At 50.3% G+C, this 27,628-nt stretch overlaps 1 protein-coding gene and 2 long non-coding RNA genes across 3 annotated transcripts in view; 2 read left to right on the top strand and 1 right to left on the bottom strand.

Annotated features, from left to right (window-relative positions):
- LOC311615761 overlaps window positions 1-25,214 on the top strand; it is a 156,592-nt gene extending 131,378 nt beyond the window's left edge. The window contains exon 3 of the long non-coding RNA XR_014793802.1: window positions 25,076-25,214. This is a non-coding gene — a long non-coding RNA (uncharacterized lncRNA). The remainder of the gene's footprint in view (window positions 1-25,075) is intronic.
- Window positions 1,776-27,484, bottom strand: BCAP31 (B cell receptor associated protein 31). The gene is made up of 8 exons (XM_084871156.1): window positions 27,174-27,484; window positions 26,004-26,139; window positions 21,785-21,885; window positions 15,017-15,164; window positions 4,929-5,064; window positions 3,945-4,062; window positions 3,094-3,194; window positions 1,776-2,148 (listed from the first exon to the last, which is right to left on the bottom strand). The coding sequence occupies exons 2-8, from the start codon at window positions 26,093-26,095 to the stop codon at window positions 2,110-2,112; spliced, it is 735 nt and encodes a 244-aa protein (XP_084727282.1). The 5' UTR covers window positions 26,096-26,139; window positions 27,174-27,484; the 3' UTR covers window positions 1,776-2,109.
- Window positions 5,083-12,695, top strand: LOC311615760. Its single transcript, XR_014793801.1, has 3 exons — window positions 5,083-6,556; window positions 8,918-8,998; window positions 10,594-12,695. It is a non-coding gene; the product is annotated as an uncharacterized lncRNA (long non-coding RNA).
- Window positions 27,485-27,628: the final 144 nt, after the last annotated feature.

Genomic DNA, 27,628 nt, shown 5'->3' with positions numbered 1-27,628 from the left:
GGCTCACACCAACTCCTTACCTTGTCCACTCCCTAACAGGGGCCATGCCTTGGCTCAGATCTTTGTCACCTCTTGCCAAATGGCCTCTAAGCCACCTGCCACACCACCACCAAAGACTCAGAAAACATCGACGTCACAAAAAAAGAGAAACTGACAGAGGGTAGGCTTCTTGGCTAGGGCCAAGAGAGCTGCGGGCAGGCACCATTTACTCAGGAAGCTGCCCCCCTGAGGTAGGAACTTGCGACACAGAGACAGGCAATCTAAGTGAAAGGCAGGGAGGAAGTGATCAGCCAGGGGCCAGCCAGGCAGGGATGCTGGGGACAATTCTGCTCAGAGAGGAAGGCTGCTGGAGGAAAATAACTCAGGAGCAGCCAGAGGGGCTGGATACCACAGCTGGAGTCTAGGTGGGTGCCTCGCTTTCCACCTCTAAGAGTCTGTCACCCCCAGCTAGGCAGTCTCCTCTGCTCTGCCCAGCCCAGCCCAGCCCAGGGCTTGTTGCCAAGGGGGCTCAGAGGCCGCCGGGAGCTGACTAGGAAAGAACCCAAAGCCACACTGGTTGGACTCTGGCCTCTAGAAGTTTAAAGGGTGAGTTCAGAAAGACCATGGTCGTCAGGGAACACTTCCTGCAAAAGCGGGACAAGCCTTCAGCCTTGGCATAGCAACCAGAGGGTGTCACCTGTGGGCCCCTCCCTAGCAGGCACCACCCAGGGAGAAGTAGGAAGAGATAGACACTGGAAAAGGGAGCCATCGGGCCTGGTCGGGGAAGGAGGAAGGGAGCACAAGACTGGTCATCAGCATCACCATCTTCAGGGAACCCCCCAATTCCAAAAGAATATACCCACCCCACCTGTCCTCCAGGTCCCCTGCCCAGTCCCCAGGCTGGCAGCCCTAGCCACCCCCAGCCTCAGGCTGGCCCTAAGTACTAGGCCCTGCTCCACGGAGGCTACCTGCAGAAGCCAGCCTAAGGGGATGCAGAGGGGCAGCAGGCTGAAGGAGCAGGCTCTCCAGACTTGCACCCCTGCTATGTTCTCAGAGCTGCACCCAACCAATCCAGAGCCCCTCCCCTCCTCCTAGCTCTGTCCTGGTCCAGTCATAGGTCACTGCCAAGGGCGAGACTCCTCTCCCAGCCGGCATTACTCAGAGGTCATCCTGCAAACCTTGGGAGGGCGGGGAGGACAGGGAGTGACAAGTGGCACTCTGCCACGTTCTGTCTGTCCTAAATGTGATGAACAGAACTCAGAGGCAGGCAAATCTGCTACCGGGAGGACCCACCAATTTACCAAATCTAGTTCCTCTGGGCCCAGTGGCCAACCCCCAGGGAGACAAACAGGACAAACACATCCCAAGTGGCCATAAAGTGGAGCTTATCTTGGGAAGCAGAGAGCAAGCATAAGCCTGGAACTAGCCTGGGGTGGGGAGCCTTTAAGTTGAAAGAAAGTGCCGAGACCGGTTTGGCTCAATGGATAGAGCGTCGGCTTGGGGACTGAAGGGTCCCGGGTTCGATTCCGGTCAAGGGCATGTACCTTGGTTGCGGGCACATCCCCAGTGGGGGGTGTGCTAGAAGCAGCTGATCGATGACTCTCTCTCATCATCGATGTTTCTAACTCTCTATCTCTCTCCCTTCCTCTCTGTACAAAAATCAATAAAATATATTTTTTAAAAAATAAGTTGAAAGAAAGTACCTAAAAGGGCAAAGACTGGGGGTCTCTGAGTTATCATTCCAGGGTGGGGGAGAAAGAGGCCTCCTTGCAGCCTGTTACACAGATACACAACGGACACTTCATAACAACCTTTATTGCCAAAAGAAACTACTCTGCCTGCTCCACCCACCCTCCTGCAGGACCAGAGAAAAGGGGCCTTGGGACCCCAAACATGAACGAGCAACAAAAAGGGGCTCAACCCAGCAGGAAGCAAGCCCCACTGCAAGGGTTCCAGGTGCCCGCCTTTTCATCCTGAGCAGGTGAAAATCCAGGCCCCAGTGGGGTTCTGGGAGAACAAGAAACTGAAAGCAGTGTGAGGGACAGGAAGTGCAAATACCGAAGGAGGACTGGCCCTCAGGAAGCAGCAAACACGGGCCAGGCCACGGCCACAGGTGGACAGGAGGTGCCCTCACTCCTCCTTCTTGTCCGTGGGACCATCTATCTTCATCTAAAAAGGGACAAAAAAAAAAAAAAAAAAGCGCTGGAGTGGCACACTCCTCCTTTTCGCCCTCTGGCACCACTTTCCCCCAAATGACAGGTATCCAGGTGACAAAAGTCCCCACCCTCAGCAGTACTCCAAAGCCTGCAAGGGTGGGATTAGCCTCAATCTAGTGAAGTCCTCAATCCGAACACCAGCTGACCCCCAACCAACATCTTCTCTTGGACCCCACCCCTGCCCCCATGTCCACAGCTCAACTTCCAGGCCTTTCGGAGTCCCTTTCAAGCTCCAGGCCAGGCTCTTCCCAACTCTACACACCTTTTTGAGTTCTTGCCGGCAAACCTGCCCAACACTGAGGCTATTGGCCCCCTCTGGGGGCTAGGCCCTCCCTCTTCAACCACTGTGGTGCCCGAACTTGGGCTGCCAAGCACCCAGGCAAGCTGTCAGAACTTAGGAGTGTTTACCTGGCCCTCATGCCCGATTTTCAGGCCATCTGAGCTTCCAGATGCAGCTACTTTGAGGGCTCAGACCAGGCCTGGGAGCACAGGTGATGGCAGTGACTAGCACCTGCTGGGCTGGGGACAGCCTGCAATGCCCCAGCTTTTTGCTCCTACATCACCCTGCAGCCCCCTACAGAGTAAAGGCCAGGGGCCAGTCCTGGAGTGGACACCAGACCAGGGATGGGGATCACACAGGGAAAGAGTCCACTCGACACTGATGCTGGGCATGAGGCCAAGCCCACCTTAGTAAGTGGCTGCCATCTGCTAGGCCACATCCCTCCTGCCCAAGAAAGGCTGCTGGGTCCAGACTCAGCAGCGACGGAGAAAGGGGGAGCGAGAGAGAGGGAACAGCCCCTACTGCCAGGGCCTCTTGAAGGGCCTGCGGCAAGAGGGCAGTGGCCTCCTCCGCGCAGAGGGGCCTCCCATCCAACAGAGCAGGCTGGGGCATGCTGACCTGCATCTTCGAGTGCTCCTCCAACAGACGGTCATATTCCTTGGTGAGGCCTTCAGATTGCTTCCGCATGGCCAGAACCTCATTTTCAGCTTTCTCTAGTTCTAAGTGATGAAAAGATGGGGATTAGCAGAGAAAACTCTGCTTGTGTTGACACCCAATACAGACCCTGAATCTGTCCCCAGTGAGGTCTAGGAGACCACTCTTCTCAAGAAAGCTCCTCTGCGGGCTGCCCCGAGAGCCCCCAAAATGGGGAAGTTAGCCAACTAAGCTGAGGGAAGTGGGCAAATACCAAGGACCACCAGCCCCTTTAATGAAGATACCCGGAGTGGCTTCTGGAAGGGATGATTTCAGGAAGTCTGAAGACATGGGACAAACATTCTGAGAATATTGGGAGTGACAGCAAGAGGCAGGGAGCAGAAGCCCAGCCTGGAAGCTGAGGACAGGAGAGGAATGTTGGAGAGTTCTTCAGGAAGGCCCACTTGCTGTGGGGTTTTGGGGAACATCTCAACCAGCTCTCATTTAGTCTCCTGAGTTCTTTCCTTCCCTACCCGAGCGCCCCTGGTGACAACAATGCCCGTACCCATGCCTGGCACTGGGTGAGATGCTCTGGAATTAGTTTTCAGGCCTCTGTGACCCCCAGGGCCCTCCCTCAGCGGGCCGCCACAAGCACTGCTAAATCACCGAGCCCCACAGGCTGTCTGAGCTGGATGATAAGGGTGTCACTTGTTTGTTTACACCCAGCTCCTGAGCCCGCGTGTTTGTTATTAATACTTTGGCACGAGAGCAGTAGCAGCCACCAGCGGAGGCTCCAGACTTCTGGGGGCCAGGGGACACCTGAGGACAATGCTCACTTTGCTTCTTGGTGGCCAGTTCATCCTTCAGCTTCTTCAGCTCAGCCTGCAAGTCACTGTTCGCTAACTCCAACTTTGTCTCTCTGGCATCCAACTTGATTCCACCACCAGCAGCTTCCTAGGAAGAGTGCCAAGGGCCTGGTTACTTGGGAGAGAGGGAGGGAGAGGGGTAGAGAGAGGGAGGAGGCGGGGGAAGGGGGGGAGAGGAAGGAAGGCACTCCAGCACCGTCCTCCCCACTGAGCTGTGATTCCTCAAGCTGCCTGGGCACTCGCCCCTTCGGAAATGTCAGCACGGAACTGGGCCACTGCTTGTTCCTAGCCATCAGGAAAGGCCAGAGCCAGCAGGGCCACCTGTTGCGGCTCACAGGGCACACACTCTGCCCACCCTGGCCCCCAGCCCTGCTTCCTTTCTCAGCAGCTCCTCAGAGTTTACCAGTCCATCCAATGAGTCACCTTGCTGTCATCTGGGGATGGCTGCCAGTCACTCCCAAGTAACCAATGCTCCTCCTTCCTCCCCGCCAGGTTCCACAGCTCACTCTGGCCAAGGAGCCCCAAACTCGACCCTACTGGTCCAACTCTATCCTGCCCCTGAATCCAAGCCCATCAGCCTCCTTCCCAGCTTGGCTCACACCTCACCTCCTCTCACAGACCTTCTAGGATTGGCTACACCCCATCCCTGCCTCATCCCCAGCTGACAGCAATGCTCTTCTGTGTTAACTTGCCCACCGGTCACAGCGCAGGGCTCAACTCACTAGGGAGCCAGTTTTACCAGGAAAGAGTCTGGCCTAAATGTAGCAGGTAGAGGTGAGAGCAGCAAGAGCACCACCTCTCGTGCCCAGCCCCCCACACCCCTCCTGTACTGAGAGAACTGCCCCTTTGCCCCTCCACCCAATTCCTCAGCTTTTCCAATAACTAGTGTCACTGATAGGCTCACAGTGGCCCATCAAGAATGTCACATGATGGGGTCAGGCAGGCAGAACTCACCTGCTTCAGCTGCTCATTCTCTTCCATATACTTCTTGGCCGCCTCACTAGCGCTCTCTGCCTGCTTTTTAAAGGCTTCATTGGAGGCAAGCAGCGTGGCCTGCTGAGAGATGAGGGTCACCAGGCGTCTAAGCAAGCTGTGAATATTTACAAAAAGGAAGATGTGAGCAAAAGAAAGAGGGGAAAATGGCTGACATGAATTTCTCTTGGTTGCTCCCGCCCCATGCCTGCCTCCAGCCGAGACCTGCCCTCTTGGATTGCCAGAGCAGCCAAGCGAGACGCTGCAGGCCTAGATCTGGCAACATGAGGGAAAAGGTGGACCAGGAGCTGTCCTTTGCACCAGAATGATGAACACTGCCCCCAAATGGCAGGCACAGGAAACAGGAGCCTGACAGGACACCCAAGTGGGATGAGCTACAGCCTAAGGGCCTGAAACCTAGCACCTTCCAGGTCAGGACCTGAAAGTGCCAGAGAAGCCAGAACAATGTTATTTTCCTCAACGCAAGGTCAGGTTCACCCTAAACAAGCAGTTAGTGACTGGGGGCGCTTCCAAAAAGCCAGCCAAATCCTTACACCTATCATGTGAGGCAGGGGAGATCATTGCCCCCATTTCACTGGGGAGACACTGAGGCTCAAAAGGTTAAGGTGACTGACTGGTCAAGGTCAAGAGCCAGAAGTGGGTGTGGCTACAACCCCTACCCCTGTCTGTCTGACCCCAAGGCCTAAACTGGGAACAACTATACATTTTCAGTGTTCAAGGACCCACTCCCAGGTCCACTGAGAGAAATGGAAATGGCTCTTTTCCTCCCCACCCCCATCCCAAACATGTTCTACAGGCAGCTGCTGGAACACATCTGTTAGATAACATTGCCACACTGAGGTCCTCTGCGGCTATGGGAACAAAAATGAAGAATCAGGGCCAGCCAAGCCATAAGAGGCAAACAGGCAGCAGTTGGGGGCACATGCCGTTCCATTTCCTGAAGTGACCCTCAAATGGTCCAAGGGGTGCGGACAGACAACTCTCCCCACACACCTGGGGCGGGGACCCAAGCCAGCCATAGCTTGGAGGAAGACATGGCATGTGCAGGAGCCCTGGGAAAGCCTGCTTTACCCAGACCCGCCAGCTGGCCTTCATGGGGTTCTCATGGACACCTGCTACTCAGGCAGCCCGAGGGAACAGCAAGTAAACAAGGCAAGCTCTCGCTGACAGGACATGCAGGACCCAGAACCCGGCACTTCCCAGATTAGGACCTAGAGCCTGGGTCGTCAGAACCCGTCAAAAACAAGGACTTAGAGGGAAGCAGGCTCCCGGGGACCTGAGACGCCCACCTTGCTTCCTGGGTTGGGGACAGGTTCTAGGGGCCCATGGCAGTACTGGGAGAGCCAGGCCACTGGTTCCTGGCAGGAGGGGAGAGTTTCCAGTGACATGTGCTCTCTAAAATTAGCAGCCGGGACCTCGTGGCCCAGGGCTCAGGTTTCCCTGTCTCAGCCCCTGCCTGCCCACCAGCCTGCCCCCCACTGGGCTTCAGCCCTGGAGGTGGAGGGAGTTCCCGGGTACCCCAGAAGCCAGAGAGAAGACGTACCTGACTCAGAGGCAGTGGAAGTCACTGGAGGGGCCCAGAAAGAAAGGCAAGTCTGACTAAGCCCCAACCTCCCAGCGCAGAGCCCTTGGGCCAATCCCTAGCTGGAGCAGGGAGGGGGGAGGGCATGTGTGCCACCTGGTGGACCCAGCAAGCAAAGCTGGAGAGGCGAGCCCAAGGGTGACACTGCTCCCTAACCGCCCCACCAACAATGCTGGGCAGGCAGCTGACTCGGGCAGGACTCCAGCAGTGCTGTGTGAGGTTGGGCCCAGGGTGGCGGCGGCGGCGGCAGCAATGACAGCAGCAGCATAGCAGGGCCCATCTCTCCCCGGTACCCTCCCAGCCCATCCCCAGCTATGGAGCACCAAGGTTGCCAACAGGAGCCTGGGGAAACACAGATCCGAGCACAAGAGCCGTCCAGGGTCCTCCTGAAGCCTCAGCCTGCTCGCCCCACCCCCCACATCAGCTTGCAGCTCTTAGGGTCTCCCTCTCAGTGCAGGGCAGGCACCCCAGCCCCGTTTCATACCATGTTTTGTGCCATCCATGTCCTCTCCCTCTCTTCCTGTTAGACCTGTTTCTCTAACCTGGCCCAGAAAGATTCTGGGCAAATCTTCCCACCATGAACCTCACTCCTCACCATTCTCCCTCCTGCCAACCCAAGCCACTCCCCCTCCTCCTCCCTCTATTCCTAAACCTATGCCAATCTAAGCCACAGCCTGGCCAAGCCACTAGCAGGTCCATCAGAGCCATAACTGCCCAATCCAAGGAGTGCCCTGGAATCCTGGGGGGGGGGGGTGTTCACTCTGCAGCATTGGAGCAGCTAACAGAATCCTCCCTGCCCTTGATTCAAGCATCCTGGCTGCCTGCCAACCCTCTGACTGACAGCGTTTATCTCAGCCCAGACCCTATGCCCAACTGCCCACTAGACCATGGCTGCTGAGTGTCCCCAAGACATACCCAATGCAGCTGTCCACAAGGGCCAGATCACTCCTGCACCTCCCAAGCTCTCAGGTCTCCACCACCCAAGCCACTGTCTAGTCCTATCCATTTCAACTCCAGACAGACAACTCCCCGAGTCATCCCCATCACAACTTCTGTCCTGGGTGGTTTTAGCAGCTACTAACTGGCCTCCTCCCTAGCGCTGATTGTACTGCTTGGCAATACATGCCCTAAGACAGTGGTCAGCAAACTCATTAGTTAACAGAGCCAAATATCAACAGTGCAACAATTGAAATTTCTTTTGAGAGCCACATTTTTTAAACTTAAACTTCTTCTAACGCCACTTCTTCAAAATAGACTCGCCCAGGCTGTGGTCTTTTGTTGAAGAGCCACACTCAAGAGGCCAAAGAGCTGCATGTGGCTCGCAAGCCGCAGTTTGCCGACCACGGCTCTAAGGGAAGCCAGTAATAGGGCACTGAGGGAATACACAAGGGTGCATTGATGTGTTTGGGAGAGGCTGGGGGGTGGAGGGTCACAGGGGGAGTGTTGGAGCTGGATCTTGACAAGATAATCTGATCATGTCACCCCTCTACTTCCATCCCTCCTAACACCTGCCCTTAGCCTCTGGCTGGCACACAGCTCTCTGCTCTAGTAACACCAAACCACTGGCCCTTCTTGGAACATGCAAGGTTCTCACCTGCCTTGCTTCCCTGCCCCTGCACTCAGCGCTCCAATCTGCAATGGCTCCTCCCCTTCTGTTTGTGAATGCTTGCTGATGACTCAAGACCCAGCTCAATTTCTGCCAGCCCCCAAAAAGCCTCTCCTGACCCTCCCCTGTGCCCCATCCAGTTGCATTCGTCTGGCTTGTTCTCCTTATCGCTCTGCATGGCTTGTTCCTTGTCTGGCTGCCCGGAGACCAGGGACTGCACCTTTGATCTCTAGATGGACCCCCAAGGCCCTTGAGATGACCTCCCCACTCTCGCATGTATGAGGCTGCACCTTTAGCCAGGGGTGAAGGCACGTCTGGGGCCCTGGCTCTTCCCTGACCGGGCTTCACTGAGGGGGACACAGGACACGGGGCTTGCCCGTGCAGCAGCAGGGTGGCAGGAAAGAGAGGCAGAAAGCCACCAAGTCAGGCCCGTGTGGATGAGCAAGCTAGGCTGGCGGCTGCAGTGGGAGCTGAGAAGGCACTCCGGGAAGCACTCATCATCACAGCCGCAGCAGAACCCAGTGTCCTGGACCTCATCCACAGGGTGTTCCCATAGGGCCCCAGGCTAAGCCAAGAGCAGCGCTCCCTAGCAGGCCAAATAGGCCTGCCCAGGAGCTGGCTGGCCTTCTAGAACTCTCACTGCCCCGCACACACTAGGCCCCATGCTTTTGCACCTTCCCTACACTCACCCATCAAGGTCCAGCTCCAACACTCCCCCAGCCCCTCCCAAACACATCAATGTGCCCTTGTGTGTCCCCTCAGTGCCCATGATGGAAGATGCTGAGCTTCACACTCTCCAAGTCTCAACAGCCCAGGAGGTGTCATCCTGGAGAAAATGCTGAGGTACTGCTTCTCCCTTTCTTGCTGGTTAGCCTACATCGTTCTCTGCTTTATCACCCAAACACTGTTACGGGGGTAACTGCTCTTAGCTACCCATTTCTGGACAACGGGTTAGACAGAAATCAGGAGCCAAAGAGATTTCCCAAAGAAACATGGCTGACAGAGGGGCCCAGGTTCTGGGTTAAATGCCCTCAGTGACAGAGGGGAAAGCCAGCACACGAACTTTGAGAATCCAGAGGTTTTCTTGGCGAACTAATATCACTCCCAAATACCTGAATTCAACATAAGTTTCTTGGTAAGATGTTTTTGGACACTGAGCAGGACTCTCGTGCTTTTATAAAAGGTTGAATAAACAAGAGAAGGCAGGATAAAGTGAGTCTCTGTAAGGACACTGGAGAACCAGGGCCAACCATATCAAGTGGGAGAGACGTGCTTCATATCCTGTCTCCCTCCTGTGGGCTTAACAGGAAGTGGGACAGAAGTAAGGGGAAAGGTCCTTCCAAGTCCCGACTGGAATATTCTATGGTTATGATCCTGCCCGCTTAGTATTTACCAGGGACCTCTCCTAGGTGCCACACCCACAGGTGAGTTGGGTCACTCAGTCCTCGGGACCCACCAGAGCACAAGTGGGCGGGCAGCTCCCCTTCACCTTGCTGCCCAGTACAAGTGGGAAGCTGGCGCCACAGCGCCACCTGTTGACTCTCCAAGCAGACTACAGCCCTGCCCCAGGCAGGGCTTCTCAGAGTGGGTGGATTCTGGGTGAACTTGCCCTCAGTGGTCCAAGGAAACAGGAGGGTGCCCTAGCAAGGAACCAAAAGCCAGGCATTACCCCAGAAAACGGCTTCTAACGTAGAACTGTAAGAGAGCAGAAGCCGCCCCAGGAAACTCTCACTCTGAAGAGTCTGGAGTAAAGAAAATAAGGAGACAGCAGAGCAGATGCAGGCACAACTTCCCACAGGGCTGCTGGAGTAAATCTCAGCATATCCACTCAGCCTTCCTCCAGCCCTGGAACAGAGGTTGTAGAAAATGCGGAGGGGAAAACATCCCTGTGGCAACTCCAGCCAAAGACCCAGCCACCCTGACAACAACAAAGTCAGCTAAAGGGGGACAGGGCAGGGGTATGCGGTCAGTCTTTCCATTGACTGCCTGTCCTCACCCTCTTAAGCTGAAGAGTGCTGGGGGACAGGAGCAAGCTATGTTTCCAGGGGTTTTGTAGTGTGCCTTCTCAAAACCAGCCAATGGGTTTTGGGGGACAGAGAGCAACTGAAGGAGGTCAGACAACGCAGTCAAAGATTTTCTGAGACTAGCTGACTCCAACTAAAACATGCTGTTAGCCCACCTGGCTATGGAAAAGTAACCCTGAAGGCAGTGGCAGGGAAGGGGCCACCACTCCTGGATGTGTCCTGCAAGGCCCTAGAGTCCAAAGGAAAATAAGCAATGCCTCCAGCAGGAGGCCCGGTGTGCTCAGAGCCTGGGGGTGGGGAAAGAATCAAGGACAAGGGGTGGCTTCACCTACGCTGTCCAATATGGAGGCCACCAAATGCAGTTTCCCAGTTACACAAGCCACACTCCTCACAGCGACTGTTTCCGTTTTATAGAGATGGGTTTGGAGGACCCCGCTGGTCGCTTCTCATCCAGGACCCTGTTCTCCACTTCCTCATCCTCTGCCTTTAGGTCAGAAGCTGGAATCCTCAGGCTCTGAGAGAAAGGGGCCTTCCTGGAAGGGTAAACTTTTGATGAACTTGGAATCAGGAAGAAGGAACCCCTGCTGGCTTGGCACTGAGCCCCAAAGGTCATTCATTCATTGTTTGTTTTTAGTGTGAGGAAGAGAATTCTTCAGCCCAAATCAAGTAGCTGAACAATCTATTTTAAAGTCAATGCTCATTCTTATACATGTCAGATAATCCTTCCTGGACTCTTCATAGGGAAGACCCCACACACACCTTCCTGCAGACCCCCTTCATCAGTGCCCCTCCTAAGTGCAGCACCTATAGGACACTGGCACACTACTGTAGCTGGGGTGAGCTTGGCTTGGTGGAGACTATGAGTCAATGGACTTATCAAAAAGACTCTTACCATGCCCTGGTCAGTGTGGCTCAGTTGGTTTGAGCAATGTCCCATGCACTGGAAGGTCCTAGGTTCAATTCCCAGTCAGGGTACCTATCTAGGTTGCCGTTCAATTTCCGGGCAGGGTGTGAACCGATGGCAACCGATTGCTGTTTCTCTCATCTCTCTCTCTCCCTCCCTCTCTCTCTTCTCCCTACCTACTTCCTACCTCTCTACAAAATATTTTTAAGACTATTTTTTTAAGTCTGGCCAGTATAGCTCAATTGTTGAGCATTGAGCATGAACCAGGAGGTCCCAGTTCAATTCCTGATCAGGGCACATGCCAGGGTTGCGCACTCAATCCTCAGTGTGAGGCGTGTAGGCGGCAGCCAATCAATGATTGTCTCTCATCATTGATGTTTCTATCTCCCCCTCGCCCTGCCTCTTTTTGAAATCAACAAAAATATATATTTTTAAATTTAAAAACCCAGATCTAAAGTGCTATTATCACTGTATTCTTAGGAAATTATGGCAGCCAACAGATGCACGGATCAAGTGGATCTAAAGACCCAAAATCCCTCTGGCTGGCCTTCTACAGCAGTGTTCCCTCCACTTAAATCACTATCTTTGGGTAGGCCTGAGCACTGGGATTTTTAAAAATACCTCAGTTAGATACCAATATAAACAAATAAATTATAGGAAAAAAAAATAAAGCCTGCAAGGTAATCAGGGAAATGTAAGCAGGCACTCCTAAGTTTATATTATTAAGAAATTACTATAAAGTTCTTGTAGGAGAGGTATTAGCGTGCTTATTTACTTTTTAATGTTTTTTTTTTTTATTAATGTTGAGAGAGAGGGAGAGAAACATTAATTGGCTGGCTGCCTCCCTACCAGGGATCAAGCCCCCAATCCGGGCATGTGCCTTGACCCGGAATTGAACCAGCAACCTTTCAGTGCATGGGAAAATGCCCAACCATCTCTCTTCAAAGCAATAAACCAAAATATTATTTTGCCTGTAAACATGACATCTGGGATTTGCTTCAAAATAATCCAGAGCCAGGGCACAGTGGGGGATGGGGGCAGATAAAACAAGACTGGAGGACGTTTACTGCTAAAGCAGGGTGACATTCACAGAGGACCATTCTATTCTGCCTCTTCGTGTATTTCAACTAAGCAAGCAGTCTGTTTTGGGCTGAGAACCCCGTAGCATCATCCAACCGGATGCCCAGGGCCCCAAAGACATCTCAGCTTGCCTGCCTCCAACTCTTTTTCCTCTTTATTTTCATGCCTCCAACTCTTATTTGGCCTCTACCTGGGAAAGCCTTTCCCCCACCTTCAGGTCATGGTCGCAGCATCATGACTGGCACTTGGGGAATGTTTAATAAATGGTAACATTTATCAGTATCACCCCAAGTAATTTTGTGGGATTTTTCTCACGTGTGTGGTAGGCTGTGTCAGCCCAAGTAGGGAAAGGAAGAGAAGGCCAGGTCTTGGTTTTCAGGGGTCTTATGTTCTGGGTTGAGTATGGGGTGGTAGCAGAGTAGAGTAGGACAGAGAGGACAGGTATAGCCTGTCTCCTGCCACTCCTGACTTATCCACCCTGCTCTGCCTCCCTTCCCAACTTAGCCAGTACCTACGGAGTTTAGGTATTGAGTCTGTGCCTCTCAGTGAGATGTGTACAAACACACACTAGGGAGACACAGACAATAAGAGAGACACAGACACTTGGAACAGGATCCAGAGGCCCAAAGAACCTGGCCTTCACTCAAGGGCACCAAGGTTCATCAGCTTTTGCAGTAGCTCAGCCACTAACTTAGTGAGATGCAACGAGCCATGACCACAAGTCTTTCAAGTTCATGTTCGGCCCTATTTCCACAGCCCTTTATGAATCTACGCACGTGTTCACAAATGTTTCCCTTTTAAAAACTCAAGTCCCATTCGAATCAACCCCACTTAGACAACTGTGGATTGAGAGGCAGCTAACCTACCTGCTGTTCACTTCCTCCTAGCTTTCATATCTCCCTGCATTTGTTCACCATGACAACCGTCCTCAGCACAGAACACGGAGCTGGTTGGGGGTAGGGCACAAGCTCCTGATGACTCTATTTGGATGGAATTGATCCATGGGGCGGCCACTCATGGGAGTTAAAACCCCGCCCAATGACACAGCTATGGCAGCATGGGGCCACACTTCAGCACCTGGTCCCTAAAAATTGAATTGGAGCCTGGCAATCATTTTGCCGAAAACCCACATATACTAACTCAACAGAAGGCGGGGGCAGACTGAGAGAACTGGCTCTCAAAAGAATTCAGAGTAGTCGCCAACGATGCCTCTTTGCCCTAAAAGCGCACAAGCCAACGATGCCTCTTTGCCCTAAAAGCGCACGAGCTATTCTTTATGCAACATGGCTTGAGATAAGAATCAGATCCTCCTATTCTGGTAATTATCTCATCTATCTTCTCCTCCCTGTGGAAATTGGGATGCTTGCCTGTCTGTAGTCTTCCAGAATCTCTCCCGCCTGCAATTCCACCTACAAACAACTGCAAGATCCTCTAGACATAATGTCACGAAGCACAAGTGGAAGCTAAGTCATTGTGAGTAGCTAGGCACTTCAGCGTACCTTTACCCTTCTAAGATTTCAATCATTTCATCCCAATGCCTCCTTGACCCTGCCCGCCATTCTTTATCTGACACAGACACATTAAGAGGACTTCTTTTCCATGTCCTATACCATGCTTCACAATTCAGAGTTCATTGCAGGGTTCCGCCTTCCTGATACTATTCTTAAGTTCTGTGTGTTCTTCTGGGGAAGTCCCTGCTTTTCGCCCTGACCTTCCTATCTTTCAAATGAGATATGAGCTGGCTAGGAAGCCCTGAGTGCTTCTGTAGTCCCTCAGACTTGCAGTACCATCGTGAGCCAATCCCCCCTCCCAGCTCTTCTGCAGATGGAGTCAGAATCTTGATTTGCCTTCCTTTCAGTCTCAGCCTACAAGATCATCTTTTTCAGAGGTTCCAGAAACCCTAAAATTCTAGAGTCTGTGTCCCACTCCTCATTTCCCAACTCCGATCAGTCAGCTAACCTTAAAGAGCTGTCTGCCCTTTCCAGCACCATCCCTGCCACTTTTCCAACTCTGACCCAGAGAGGGCGGGCTCACCTGAGCAACTGACTTTTTCTGCAAAACTGAAACCCAGACAGGTAGTCATTCTAATGCCTAGTGAAAAAGGATGTCCAGGTAATGGGTGGTGGGAGATCCCAGCCTAACCAAGGATCCACACACTCACCCTGCTTCTGAGTATCCACACGGTGAGTGCCATCCTGATTCCTCTGGAAGCCCTTGGCCTGAGTGTTACGTCTACCCCCTGGCAGTCAGCATACTTGAGAACAGCCAGGGCCCCAATCAGAACCCCTGTGAGCAAGAGGCAGTAAAACAGCCCCAAGCTCAAACAGGTGCTTCCTATCAGTCTAGTCTTGCCCAACTAGCCAACCCCATGACCCTGATCAAGACATTCAATTTTACAAAAGAAAAAAAAGGAAAGAAACAAACACTCAGACTGCCAAGGATCAGAATGTACTCCTAGAGATCTAACATCTGGGAAAGCCTTAGGGACACAGTCTCAGCCCCTTCATGCCTTACCCAATCCTACAAAGGCAAGAAACCAGTTAAACCTTCTGCCTCTTCCAGGGGAGGGAAACATCTCACTTCACACTGTGTACAGAGAGCAAGCTGCTAATGCATTTGCCCTAAGCACGTGGCGAATTGGGGCAGAGCCAGAACTCGCATCTTCTAACCTTCCAGCCAGTCCTGTCTCACTCTTCATGCTGCCTCTGGAGGTCAGGGGGGAAAATCGGAGGTCTCTGGGGAAACTGTGTGGATCCCCTAACATAGACAGGCCTCGGGTTCAAGGCCATCAACTGAGGAATCAAGGTCACAGCCCAGAGGTCTCTTCACAGTCCCTCACCCAACTCCACTCACAAGGACAACAGCAAGGAAAAGCCAGCAATGTAGAGATTCCTCTGGGCACGGAAAAGCTTCATGTGGAAGTGTTCCACCGCTCCAGGGTTGTTCTGGAGGTTCACCTTCTCTGTCACGTCATCATACTTCGAAATCTCACGTACAGCATCTGTAGTGGAACAGAGAGGAGACCCAGGGTTTAGCTCCCTCTGGAACAACTCCAGACTGTCCAGCTGAGACAGTGTGAGTTGGGGAGGTCTCGATTCCCTCAAACCATCTCCCGCTATCACCCCTTCTACACACACCTCATGGAATGCCCATCAGAGCTCTGCCATCAGACCCTTTCGCTTCGCCAGCTTTTCTCACATCCCTCCCTGGCCCTATTCTACCCAGGCCACAGGCTTGCTGTGTCAAGACGCTAACCAAATCAGGCATTGCTAGCCAGGAGCAGCCCCCTTTCCCATGGTCCCCCAACGTTGGGTTCTGTCTATCTCAAGTCAGGCAGGCCACCAGCCACCCCACTGATAAGTCAGGGTAGTCCCGCTTATGGAAATGACTGCTGAGGAAGTATGAGCTGCCTAGGAGGCAAAAACCAGAGGGTGCCTGCTAAAGATTCAAGGATTTTCATCTCTAAGCTTTATAATGGATTTTATTACTCAAACCATTTTACTTGGATTAAAAAAGGCATTTGTGCTCATCAAAAATTCAAACATTCCAGAAATGTGGAAAAAGAACCCCATAACACAATCATGTCCAGCAGGGTATACAATATGTGGCCATCATATCTAAAGCTGTCATTTTCAGTAACATTACCCTGTTATTTTCTTGGTAATACACAGCCTTATCTGAAATTACCCTAATTATAGGTTTATTGTGTCTCCCCCAAATTAAACTAAAAATTCAATGAGAACAGAAATCCCCAGGGCCTAGCGCAGTTTAGGGTGCACAGAGGGCATGCAAGTAACTCCTCAATAGTAAACAGCCTCTGCTCCTGAGAGCTGTTGTTAGATATACAGTACTCAAGTTTATAAATGTTTTTACATCTATATTTGTATAATAGAAATGGAACCATCCATAGCTACTGCTTTCTCCCCTACACCCAGACATATTTTAAATCAGTACATAAAGGCCTACCTAAAGAGAGCTCTTAACAAACCCCATATAAAAGGGGCACGGTATCACTGTATGGACATTGTCTGATTCTTAATTCCTGGCTTGAGACTGCTTGGTTTTTAAGTTGATTTTACATTATAAAAACCTACCTTTCCTTACTGGTACCTTTATGTTCAATCTGTATTGTGCCCTGGCAGGTGTGGCTCATTTGGTTGAGCATCATCCCATACACTGAAAGGTTGCCAGCTTGATTCCCAGTCAGGGCACATGCCCAGGTTGCAGGTTCAATCCCCAATCAGGGTGCATGTGGGAAGCAATCAATAGATGTTTCTCACAACAGTTTATCTCTCTTCCCCTTCCTCTCTTTCTAAAAATCAACTTAACCCTAACAGGTTTGGCTCAGTGGATAGAGCGTCACCCTGCAGACTGAAAGGTCCCAGGTTCAATTACGATCAAGGGCACATACCTTGGTTGTGGGCACATCCCCAGTAGGAGGTGTGCAGGAGGCAGCTGATCAATGTTTCTCTCTCATCAATGTTTCTAACTCTCTATCCCTCTCCCTTCCTCTCTGTAAAAAAAAAAATCAATAAAATACAAAAATAAGTAAAAATCAATTTTAAAAACATTTAAATCTGTATCTTAAAGTGAGCACTCTCCAACACTATTAGCAGGGGTATAAAGTAGGCAACTCACCTATTTGCAATGGATTGCATGTTCCTCTCTCCTCACATTCCTATGTGGAATACTAATTCCCAATGTGATGTTAGGAGGTGGGGCCTTTGGGAGGTAATTAAGTCATGAGCACAAGGCCCTCATGAATGGGATCAGTGTCCTTATAAAAGCAACCCTAGAGAAATCCCTCACCGTCTTCTGCCAAGTGGACACAGAAGGCAGTAGTCTATGAACCAGGAAGAGGGCTCTCTCAAGACACCAATTCTGCTGGCACCTTGATCCTGGACTTCCAGCCTCCAGAACTGTGAGAAATAAATGTCTGTTTTTTTAATCCACCCAAATTTATGTTATTTTTGTTACAGCAACCCAAACTAAGACACAGAATTTAAAATGTCCATTCCCTTGGATTCATCAATTCATAAATGTGCAATAAAATTAGGATGCCTATAAAGAAGGAATTAGCCCTAGCATGTTTGGCTCAGTGAACAAAGGATCGGCCCAAGGACTAAAGGGTCCCAGGTTCAATTCTGGTCAAGGGCACGTATCTTAGTTGCAGGCTCGATCCCCAGAGGCAACCAATCAATGTGTCTCTCTCACATCGATGTTTCTCTCTGTGTGTCTCTCCCCCTCCTTCCACTCTAAAAATCAATGGGAAGCCGAGACCGGTTTGGCTCAATGGATAGAGCGTCGGCTTGGGGACTGAAGGGACCCGGGTTCGATTCCAGTCAAGGGCATGTATCTTGGTTGCGGGCATATCCCCAGTAGGGGGTGTGCAAGAAGCAACTGATCCAATGACTCTCTCTCATCTATGTTTCTGGCTCTCTATCTCTCCCCCTTCCTCTCTGTACAAAATCAATAAAATATATTTTTTTAAAAATAATAAAAAAAATCAATGGGAAAATATCCTTGGGTGAAGATTAACAAACAAACAAAAAAAAAGAATTAAATTATAGTATAACCATATGATAGAATACAACTACCTCACAGATGAGTTTTCATCAACATTGAAGCAAGATCCTCCACCAACAAAAAGATTATGACTTGCTGAAGGCTCATATGGTTAGCCTTTTTAACAGCAAAACAAAAAAAAATTAATCTTCACCCAAGGATATGTTTTTATTGATTTTAGAGAGAGGGAAAGGGAACCATCAATGTGAGAGAAACATTGATAGATTGCCTCCCATACAGGCCCCAACTAGGGTTCGAACCCACAACCTAGGCATGTGTCCTGACTGTGCCTCCAACCCGCCACCTTTTTGGTGCACAAGACAATACTCCAACTAACTGAGCCACCCGGCCAGATCAGGATAAAGTATTTTTAGTTAAGGTATTTATATTACTTTTATAAACATACTAGAGGCCCAGTGCACAAAATTCGTTGGGGGGGGGGACCCCTCAGCCCAGCCTGCACCCTCTCCAATCTGGGACCCCTCTCACAATCTAGGACTGCAGGCTCCCAACTGCTTGCCTGCCTGCCTTCCTGATTGCCCCTAACTGCTTCTGCCTGCCAGTCTGATTGACGCCAAACTGCTCCCCTGCCAGCCTATTTGCTCCTAACTGCCCTCCTCTGCAGGCCTGGTCGCCCCCAACTTCCCTCCTCTGTCAGCCTGGTCCCTCCCAACTGCCCTCCCCTGCTGGTCATCTTGTGGCAGCCATCTTGCGTCCACATCAGGTTGGATCTTTGACCACATGGGGGCAGCCATCTTGTGTGTTGGAATAACAGTCAATTTGCATATTACTTTTATTATATAGGATTGCTATTATACACTTAACATACTACAGTATAATGTAAACATTAAATTTTATATGCACTGGGAAACCAAAATAGTTGTGTGACTCGCTTTGTTGTGGTATCCATTTCATTGGTCTGGAACTGAACCCACACTATCTGAGGTATGCCTGTATAGTCAGCCCTCTGTGTCTGTGGGTTCCACATCTTTGGTTTCAACCCAGTGTGAATATTTGGAAAAAAATATTGCATTGTTGCTATTGTGTATTATGTAGTTAGGCCTATGATGGTCATGTCTTTACTGAACATGTACTGACTTTTTTGGTCATTATTCCCTAAACAATACAGTGTAAAAACTGTTTATATAGCACTGTATGTATGAGGTATTATAAATAATCCATAAATGAAGTATATGGGAGGGTGTGCATAGGTTATATGCAAATACTACACTACTTTGCATAAGAAACTTGAGCATCCATGGAATTTGGTATCCATGCAGGTCCTGGAACCAATTCCCCAGGGATGACGATATTACACAATCTTTAAAAAGAATGAAACTGCTGTAACAAGATGTTTAAGATACAATAAGTGGGAAAATGCACATTCCAACAGTGTATAGTATATTAATAAAGACGACAGCACAGCCGAAACCGGTTTGGCTCAGTGGATAGAGCATCGGCCTGCGGACTGAAAGGTCACAGGTTCGATTCCGGTCAAGGGCATGTACCTTGGTTGCGGACACATCCCCAGTAGGGGGTGTGCAAGAGGCAGCTGATCGATGATTCTCTCTCATCGATGTTTCTAACTCTCTGTTCCTCTCTCTTCCTCTCTGTAAAAAAAATCAATAAAATATATATATTTTTTTAATTCTTAAAAAAAAAAAAAAAAAAAAAGACATCAGCACAGAAAATGCTCATGGAACTGTGCAATAAAGCATTAATGATGGTTATCTACGAGATATGGAACTATGGTGAGACATAGAACTGTGGAAGAGTTTAACTTTTTAGGTGAAGTTTCTGAATTTTTAAAAATATTACTTTTGGCCGAAACCGGTTTGGCTCAATGGATAGAGCGTCGGCTTGGGGACTGAAAGGTCCCGGGTCCGATTCCGGTCAAGGGCATGTACCTTGGTTGCGGGCATATCCCCAGTAGGGGGTGTGCAAGAGGCAGCTGATCGATGACTCTCATCGATGTTTCTAACTATCTCTCTCCCTTCCTCTCTGTACAAAATCAATAAAATATATTTTTTTAAAAATATTACTTTTGTGACTTAAAAAAAAAGCTTATTTTTCTACACTGTCATTAGCAACTAGGAACCCCATCACCTTAAGGACCACATTGGCCTATGGCAAAGAGCAGATTGGGGATGAGGGTGTTAAGCTATACTAGCCCAAGTCACACAACAGTGTTCTGCTCTCCGTATCTCAGGCCTCTAGCCCAGGGCAGTTGACCCTGGACCCTCATCAAGCCCACTCCCCAGTCAGATCTGCCCTAGGCCCCTCTCACTGAAGACTAGGAGCCAGCCAGGCTACAGCTCTAGCTGGTATGCCCATTACCTTTCACTAGTATTTACTACTAGCTATCATTTATATTTGTAGAAGACTCTACAGACCTTTCTAGATTACGATTCTTACATTAGGGCAGGAAGCAACCTGTCATCATAGCAGGATTTGTCTCTCCAGAACTTTCAAGCAATTCCTCAACTCCAAAAAAGAAGAATGGCGCCTTTGCTAACTATTGGGTTCTCTGTAAGGCGCCTTCCTGGCCCACTTGGGTGTGTTAGGAAATGGAGAGCACCTAGAGTCTGATTTGCAAAAGGGCAAAGCCCAGAGGAAATACCCCTAGCAAGTCCCTCCCCATCCCAATTCTTACCCCTATCCCACATTCAAAAGCAAAAGCACATGAAAAACCTGGCTTTCCGTGCTCAGGGGATGACGTTCACATTCCCTACCCCTGCGGGCTCAGAGGCTGCTCAGGGAGAAGACCCTGATTGGAAAGATGTACCTCATGGTGGAGACTTACCAAGGATTTCAACAGCAAGGTATGCAGGCAGCTGGCACCCACCATACATGTCTGAGAATAAGCGGCCACACCTGGCCTATGCAGAGGTAGTCCTGTCTGAACACATCCTGTCAGGCCCTGAGACATTTAGGAAAGAGAAATGCCTAACACAGTAGCTAGTGGGTGGGGCCATGCAAGTTCCCCTAAACTAGGGCTCCTGGGCCTCCCACGCCCCCTGCTGGTTTTTTAATTATTGTTTTTGTTTTTTCATTGACTTTAGAGTTAGAGAGGGAGGAAGGAAGGGGGGGGGGAGAGAAGGGGGGAGGAAGTAGGGGAGGGAGAGACATCAATGTGAGAAACAGATCAGCTGCCTGCAACCTGAGCATGTGTGCTGACTAGTAGTAGGAATCTAACTGGTGACCTTTTGGCGCACCAGACAACGCCCAATCAATTGAGCCACACCAGCCAGGGTCCCCTGCTGCATTTCTGACGTGGACTGGGAAAAGAGGAGTGCTCTGAGCTTAAGCATCACACCTTGGAGACAGGACCATTTTCTGTGGCAGAGCCCAGCCAATAACTTTGGGAGTCCAAGCTTCACTAATTCTGCTGCATAATCATGCTACCAGAATGTCGCAAAATGTTTGCCTTCCATCTTAGTACCACCTGCCCCAGACCCCATGCCTGGTATGCCTAAGGACCAGTTTGTCTTTCAAGCCCCTGCTGGTGTGCTCTTCAATGTGCGGTTTACAGAACTTCAGAGCTGGAAGAACCTGGAAAGACCTGAAGTTTGAGCCAGACCCAGAGAGGTCTGGGATCTGCTCCCTAGATATGCTGCAAGACCTCTTGGTCATCCCGATACTACAGGACACAGCAGCTTCTGTCCCATTCCCCTAATCATGGCGTATTTCAAGCATGGAGAGAGAGACTGATGCTGCTGTCTAAGTGATTGGAGAGCAGTAATACTTAGACCAAGGTCAGCAAGGGCCAGTGAAGTTTCTCTTGGTTTCAGTTCTGGAATGACTCAGAGGAGCTGCCCCAGAGACATGAAGTGGTCAGCACAGGGTCCACGAAGACTGCTGGTCAAAGTGAAGGCCCTGCCAAGTACCCTTTTTCGGGAAGAAGAAAGTCTCTTCCCCAAAAGAGAGACACTTAGGTGGTCTGTCTCTGAAAAGCCAAAACTGTAAGCTACACGTGAAACATGGGACAGAGCTTTACAGCAAAGCCCACGGCAAAGGTCTAGGTCAGGTAGCTGCCTTCAGCCACAGCTCACTCACCAATGACCAGCAGCACAAGGATGGCAATGAGGACCACAAAGAAGGTGTTGCTATAGGTCACTACCAATTCCACCAGCCGGGACTTGAATATCTTCTGCCATCTGTGAAGAAAACAAAAAGATAAGGGCTGTAGAAAAAGAACACACTTGGGCTCTGGCTCTTAAGAACAGAAACCCAGTTTTGCAGTCTTCTCCAATGGCTGAATTTATCATACAGACTCACACTCAGCTGTTTGGATTTTTCCAATTTATGACAGCCATTCAAGAGTGGTTAACCTGTTAACCGAGCGGGACCTATAAATACGTCAAACGTAAACAATATTGGGAACGGGTAGGACGTATGAATATGTCCTTGAAATATATGTTGCGCCCTGAGAGGGACGGTATGTATTTTTTGTAATCTTTATAATTGTTTGTAAAATGTATAATTTTTTAATTCGATGTTTCCATTTTTTTTGTTGGTATTCTTTTCTATTTGTTTGTAATTTTGTATTTTCCTATGTGCTTTATATATAAAGAAACGAAAAAATATATATTCCATTTATTTTAATTAAGTATAAATAAAAAAATAATATAAAACTATGTCCACTGGGCGTGACGTACTGACACGTCCTAGTGAAAGAGTATGCGCCCGTTGTACATTGCATAATTAAAAAGGGAACTCCCCGGTTAATTAAGCCACCCAAACCGGTTAGGCTCAGTGGATAGAGCATCGGCCTACAGACCGAAGGGTCCCGGGTTCGATTCCGGTCAAGGGCATGTACCTTGGTTGCGGGCACATCCCCAGTAGGGGGTGTGCAAGAGGCAGCTGATCGATGATTCTCTCATCAATGTTTCTAACTCTCTATCCTTCTCTCTTCCTCTATGTAAAAATTCAATAAAATATATTTTTTTTTTAAAAAAGAGTGGTTACTGCGGACTGAAAGGTCCCAGGTTCAATTCTGGTCAAGGGCATGTACGTTGGTTGGGGGCACATCCCCAGTAGGGGGTGTGCAAGAGGCGGCTGGTCGATGTCTCTCTCTTATCGACGTTTCTAGCTCTCTATCTCTCTTCCTTCCTCTCTGTAAAAAATCAATAAAATATATTTAACAACAACAAAAAAAAGAGTGGTTAAGCCCAACTGGCATGGCTCAGTGGCTAAGCGTCGACCTACGAACCAGGAGGTCATAGCTCAATTCCCGGTCAGGGCACATGCCAGGGTTGCAGGCTTGATCCCCATTGGGGGGCATTCAGGAGGCAGCCAATCCTTGATATTGATTCTCTCTCTCTCATCATTGATATTTCTATCTCTCTCTCCCTCTCCTTTTCTCTCTGAAATCAATAATAAATATTTTTAAGTGGTTAAAAAAAAAGATGCTTGTCCATACATAGAATTTCTAGAACACCAGTCATAAACACTGGTAGTCACTGGGGAAGGAAATGGGCAACTTACTTTCCAGTGCATTTCTCTATGTAGTCTTCAAAATGCTTGTCACATAAATATTATTGAAGTTGTTTTTCCATGTGAGTAATCTTGGTTCATCTAGAATCCCACCACTCTGATTATGAAGCAGACCCATCCTCCCTTCATTTCCTCCACAAATACCTCAAGATGTAGCGCTATCAGAGAAGAGCCTTCGAAAATGGTTAATGTAATCACAATGCCATCACCAAACCTCAAAAAAATCAGTAAGTAGCCCTCACTATCAGAGCCAGAATCCCAGTCCAATTGTTGCATTTTTAAATAGCTGGCTTGTCTGAGTCCAGAGACAAGGCTCCTATTCGGTATTTAGTTGGAAAGTATTATATATATATATATATAGATAGATAGATAGATACATAGATAGATATAGATATAGATATATATATATCTATATATATATATATATAGAGAGAGAGAGAAACGTATCTTTCTTACTCTATGAGCCTTTCCTTTTGTTTTCTATACCAATTTATTTATGCAAAAACCAGGTCGTTTAGCCTACAATGCCTTCCCGATAGCAGCTCCCAGGAGGCCTGTTTCTGTATTTCCTACAAATTGTATGAGATGTGAAGATTCAAGATATGGCTTTTGGCAAAAACATTCCTTAGGTAGTGCTATATACTTTCTATAGTATCACATCAGGTATATGCATTTTTCACTAAAAACAGTGTTTAAAAAAAATACTTTTTTTTATTGATTTCAGAGGGAGAGGGAGAAACATAAATGATGAGACAGAATCATCAATCGACTGCCTCCTGCAGGACTCTACTGAGGATCAAGCCTGCAACCCAGGCATATGCCCTGACCGGGAATGAAACCATGACCTCCTGGTTCATGGGTCAATGCTCAACTGAGCCAAACGGGCCAGGCTAAAAAGAGTTTTAAAAAATCTCTTTGCTTAGTTGGAGCACTGCCCATAAACCAAAATGCTGTGGGTTCAATTTCCCCATCAGTGAACATACTTAGGTTGAAGGTTTGATTCCTAGGCCGGGCACATATGGGAGGCAACTCATAGATGTTTCTCTCTCACATCAATGTCTGTCCGTCTCTCTCTCCAAAAATCAATAAAAAGCACATCCTCAAGTAAGGATTTAAAAATATATATTTATTGCCCTGGCTGGTATTCTCCATGATTAGAGCATTGGCCAGCCCACCAAAGAGTCACAGGTTCAATTCCTGGCCCTAGTCAGGGCACATGGGGGAGGCAACCAATCAATGTGTCTCTCTCACATCGATGTTTCTTTCTCTCGCTCCCTTCTTCTCAGAAATCAATAAAGTATATTTTATAACAATAAAATAAAAGCGCCGAAACCGGTTTGGCTCAGTGGATACAGCATCGGCCTGCGGACTGAAAGGTCCCGGGTTCAAGATAACTGATTGGCCAGTTCTTTGTCCTGAGGGGCCAATCAGGGTTAGCTGAGGCAGTGACATCACCACCGACCTGAGTAAAACCCCTGGACTGGGCGATATTCGCTCTCTTCCTCTTCCGCCATGCTGCCCGCGTGAATGGGACAGCCCATGCTAGCATGGAGATGGCTCTTTTGTTTATTGCATCGGACTCGGCTCCCTGGTGGTCCTTGGGGAATCACAAATTCATCTGGTATCCCCAGCCAGGACCATGAGGGACCCCGGTCCGGAGAGCCTGACTGGCCGCGGTAAGTGTGTGTTTGTCTGTGTTTTTGTGTGAGCGCTCTGGAGGGACTGCCCCTCCATCGGGGCTCTCACCTGGGTGTTTGCCGGCTGCTGCGTCAGCCAAGGTTTGAGCCCGGATTCGAATCTGTAATAAATTCTAGCACGCTTAATCAAAAAAAAAAAAAAAAAGAAAGAAAGAAAGGTCCCGGGTTCAAATCCGGTCAAGGGCACGTACCTTGGTTGCGGGCACATCCCCAATGGGGGGTGTGCAAGCAGCAGCTGGTCGATGTTTCTCTCTCATCGATGTTTCTCTCTATCCCTCTCAATTCCTCTCTGTGTAAAATCAATAAAATATATTGTTTCTTTAAAAAAATAAAAAATAAAAACAATGGAAAAAATGCTCAGGTGAGACTTAACAAAAATAAACAAACAACAACATATATATATATATTGTGTGTGTGTGTATATATATATATGTGTGTGTGTGTGTGTGTATCTGTGGAGACTCAGCCTCACTTGTAATTTTCTAATTTAAGTCAGAATGTGTTCATATGTTATAGGCAATTAAAAATTAACTTCTGATTAACTTTTAACAGGTCCTTTGTTCATTAAAAGAGAATATGGCTTCACCCTGCATAGGCTGAGTAATGCTCATGAGGCTACTACGCAATGCCAGTGAGACTAGTTTAGTAGGACAAAAGTCACCAAATAAGCAACAACGTGACCCCGTGGTGCAAGTCTTCTGGATCCCACATTGTCACCCTCCAAATCCCAGGAACCCAAGAGGAAGCAGCAGGAAGGCCTCATTCCCAGAACCGTAACCAGAGCTAGGTCTTGTCCCCTTTGGGGCATTCAGAAGACCAGAGGCTGGGTGCCCAGGAAAGGAACTCGGCGAGATATGACAAAGCAGAACGGTGTGGAAGGTTGGCAACAAACACAACCCCTGCCACACACACACACACACACACACACACACACACACACACACCCCCCCCCGCCCCAGACACGTTCTACCTGTTTCTGTCTGGCCCTAATTCCAGGGTCTACCAACTTTACACACGTAAGCTTTGGGGCTTGGCAACAGTCTCGTTCTTCTACGCCTGCCTGCTTGTTCTGCAGGCCATACCTTTTGGGTGAAATGAAGGGAATGCAGAGCAGCAGCACGGCAAAGACCTCTGCATAGAGGAAGGTGGCAACTGCAGTCCACTGCAGGCTCATCCTGTTGTCAGAAGAGTTCCAACAGCGAAATGGGAGCTTCTCCCCTACAGGGCACAGGACGAACAGGAGTCATGCAAACTGGACAGCCATGCTACCCTGGGAAAGGGGGGCTCCACTCAGCGGGGAGAGGGGAGACTTTCGCACTCATGCACAAAGGCCTGCCCCACTTCCACCTGCCGGGGCGGAGTTACTTTGCTGCCCCCTCCAGTCTGTGCGTCAACATGTCCAGAGCCGCCACCTGGACAATTCCTTTCCCGTGATGTCCGAGAGACACCTTGTACCTGTTTAAGGGGGAACGTGTTTTTCACCAAGATTATACAGATAGGAGAAAATTCTCGACTTTCCATCAGGCCCGCTCCCTTCCCGGACACCGGAAGCTCTCGGGGGAGGGCGGTGACTCCCAGCTCCCAGAGGGCTCCGTGGCGACAATATTTCAGAAACGCAGTTTCTCCAAAAGCCAGGGCACTCCCCCCTTCCCCGCCCCGGAGGCCCTTCCCTAAAACCAGCGGCTCCCTCGGGGGCTAGAACGGAGCTTAACGAGGCTTCCGGACTGCCGGGCCGGCCTCCAATGGGATGGAGGACTCGGAGTACCTCAAATAGCCCACAAGAGCGACTCCTAGAGGGCGGGAGCCAAGCGACACCAAGGGCCAAGAGCGAATGCAGCTCTCGACTAAGTACCTCACGGCCCTGTCCAAAGAAACTTCTAGAAGCAACTGTCTCCTCAGAAGCCGGAGGAGACCCTCCCGGCAGCCCGCGCTCGGCCAGTCCCACAGCCTTCCCGGGGGCGCCTCGACGTGGCCCTAACCCGGCACGCCCACCCCCCCCCCAATTCCCAGGCCCGAGGCTCCTCCGGAGGGGCTCGGCCACCGCACTTCGCCACCACAGCCGGTCCTCACGCCCCCGGAGCCGAGCTCTGCCCGCCGCCGCGCCCACTTCCCTGAGCCCAACCCTGCCCCCTCACTCCCGGATCCGCCCTCGACCCCAGGGCCCCTCCCCACTGCCCGCCGCTCTCCGTCGTCGAAGGACAGAGGCGACCAGGGCGGCCCCAGAACCCTGACTGGACTGCGGCCCCGCTCACCGAGTTTCTCACAGAACCGAGCACGCTCCTCCGCTGCCGCCAAACTCTCCCACCCTGGCCCTGGCCACGCCCCTTCCCCCCGCAGCCGGAAACCGGAAGCGCAGACAGGGTCCCGCCCCTCCCCCAGGCGAAGCGAGGCCCCGTAGGCTCCGCCCACGGCCGCTTTCCGCCCCGCCCCCCGAGCCGCTGCGTCGATTCCCAGGACTTGGGAAGAAACGGAGCTTTGGAAGCGCAGGGAGGCGGGGCGAGGCCTTGGCGGGAAGACAAGGCGCTGCTTCTCTAGCCCGCGCGGTCCTCCCACGTCTCTTTGGTCCGGAAAGGGATTGGGGTCCGACCGTGGGGAGAGAACGGGGTGGGGCGCGGTGCGCCCGGGCTCCGCCTCCCGCGCCTCCTCCGCCTCCCGCCCCTCCTTCGCCTCCTCCCTTTCCCCCGACTCGCCCCTGGGGAGGGGTGGG

Source organism: Pipistrellus hanaki (genome assembly GCF_964339955.1).
Source record: "Pipistrellus hanaki genome assembly, chromosome: X".
NCBI lineage: Eukaryota > Metazoa > Chordata > Mammalia > Chiroptera > Vespertilionidae > Pipistrellus > Pipistrellus hanaki.
This window is presented reverse-complemented; position numbering and strand designations above follow the sequence as displayed.